We start from the raw sequence: 2,074 nt of genomic DNA, 5'->3' as shown, positions 1-2,074 counted from the left end.
AGCCACCACTCTACCGAGTGAGCCATGGGCCAGCCTGCCTTAGAAGGTTTTTATGAGGACAAGTAAAATTATCTGCAAATCAGTTTCCTTGGGAATAAAGTAAAATTATCATCTTTAATAATTACTGTCCTATTACTATATTATTAATATATTAATAGTAATATATTATATAGTAATAAGGCACAGGTATAAAACTTATGAAACTAATATATTAATAAATTACTATATTAATAATATACTAATAAGCCACAGGTATAAAACTTATGAAACTTCTATATCCTCAAGGTGGATGGGGGGGTGCAGGGGGAGGAAGAAGGCAAATTTTTAAAATCAAATTTGCAGGACTTCACATCAAATACCACATTAGTAAACTCATTACCTCAAGATACTAAACACTGCTCCTAGTTTGGCTCTGTCCCTTTATCCTTACCACATCCAAACTCAGAGTGACTCACAGGAGCCTAGAATTGACACACATATACAATTTTAAGGGAAAGGGAGAATTAGGAGGTTTGAGGCTCCTTACTGGAGGAGGCTAAGAATAGGCCACTCTGAACACAAGAGCCTCCTCTTTCCTTTCCCTCCTAAGTGTAGGTGGTTCACTGGTTTCCCAGTCATTCCTTTGATAGCATGATTTTTGTTTTCTTTTTCACAAAACCTCACCTTGTTGGAGGGGGAGGGCACTAACTAAAAAAGTGAGGACAGTGGCTTTTTCTGCTAGGTTTGAACCATGACAAGTGGTATAGCAGTCCTCTAACTTTTTGCTGGGGATGGAGAAGAGCAAAAAGAAATATCTTGGGAACTTGAAAACCAATGAATACCCTCTCCTCTTAAAGGAGAAATGAGCGATAGGGAATACCAAGGAAAAAAACTCTAAGTAGGGTCCTCGTTTCTGCAACCCTACCCTCAAGATGTGAAGTGTCTTGGTAGGAAAACGGAGACTCTTGGGAAGCGTGCCAAATAGTAAGGGATAGGAGTAGAAGGAGGGACTAACGATAAAGAGGAAAAAAGAAAAGATAAAGAGGGATTAGAGAGGAACTGACAATTAACTCACAGAGGACTTAATGAGCACCTTTTGTGTGTCCAGCCTTGTCGTAGGCAGAAAAGACATGTCCCTGACCTCAAGAAGCAGCCAAAATATACGCACGTGAAAGCACTTTGTAGCAATTAAGGATAGTAAATGCTAAAAAGATAACAGGTAATGGGTACTATGTGTTTATGGGAGTTCATGGGTGGGAGCTATTATTGTGAGTTAGGATAACAGCTGTTATTGTAAGAGCAAGAGTAGTTATGAAATTCAGAAATTGCGGATATGGATGGCTCACAGTAATTCTTCGACAACGTTAAATCTGATGGAATCAAAAGAATTCTTCCCCTCGGATTCCTCTAAAATGAAGTCCTCAAATATGGGACTCCAAATAAACTTTGACCGCTGCGAAGCGCATTCAGAAATTGCGGATATGGATGGCTCACAGTAATTCTTCGACAACGTTAAATCTGATGGATTCAAAAGAATTCTTCCCCTCGGATTCCTCTAAAATGAAGTCCTCAAATATGGGACTCCAAATAAACTTTGACCGCTGCGAAGCGACTGCTCCCGGAACTTGTGTGACCAGCTCGGCGTTGCGATACGGAGACTGTTTACGTGACACCCCCTGCGCCTCCCACCTTTCCTCCGGCCGCATGGGTACCATGGCAACGGAGAGAGCCCGCGACCTGGGTTCCGGAAGCTGGAGAGCTACAGCTTTGAAGCTGCCCTGGTCAAAGAATGCTGAGTCCAGAGCGTCTCGCCCTATCGGACTACGAGTATCTGGGTAGGAGCTTCCTTCAATTGAGGGGAAGGAGAGAAGTGAAGACGAATTAGGCCAGGGTCTGGGGAAAAGGCGGGGGCGGGGTCTGAGTGGGAACGGTTCGGGGTGGGATTGGGGAGGGGCAGAGAGGCGGGGGTTCCAGGGCCTGGGCGGGTAAGGTCCAGCCAGGAGGAAAAACAGCATCTGGGGAGTAAAGAATGTCTGAAGTACAGAAAGTAAAGAATGCTGGAACTCAGGCAACGTGGATTGTGTTAGCTCAAAGT

The 2,074-nt window shown here is 43.7% G+C and overlaps 1 protein-coding gene across 1 annotated transcript in view; it reads left to right on the top strand.

The window, feature by feature from the left end:
• The first annotated feature begins 1,711 nt into the window (after positions 1–1,711).
• Positions 1,712–2,074, top strand: part of LOC103592098 (chromosome unknown open reading frame, human C11orf49) — a 208,402-nt gene continuing 208,039 nt past the window's right edge. The window contains exon 1 of the mRNA XM_008574696.1: positions 1,712–1,814. Within this exon, the coding sequence (XP_008572918.1) occupies positions 1,769–1,814 (46 nt within the window). The 5' untranslated portion in view covers positions 1,712–1,768. The remainder of the gene's footprint in view (positions 1,815–2,074) is intronic.

This window comes from Galeopterus variegatus, unplaced genomic scaffold (genome assembly GCF_000696425.1).
Source record: "Galeopterus variegatus unplaced genomic scaffold, G_variegatus-3.0.2 Scaffold1088, whole genome shotgun sequence".
NCBI lineage: Eukaryota > Metazoa > Chordata > Mammalia > Dermoptera > Cynocephalidae > Galeopterus > Galeopterus variegatus.
This window is presented reverse-complemented; position numbering and strand designations above follow the sequence as displayed.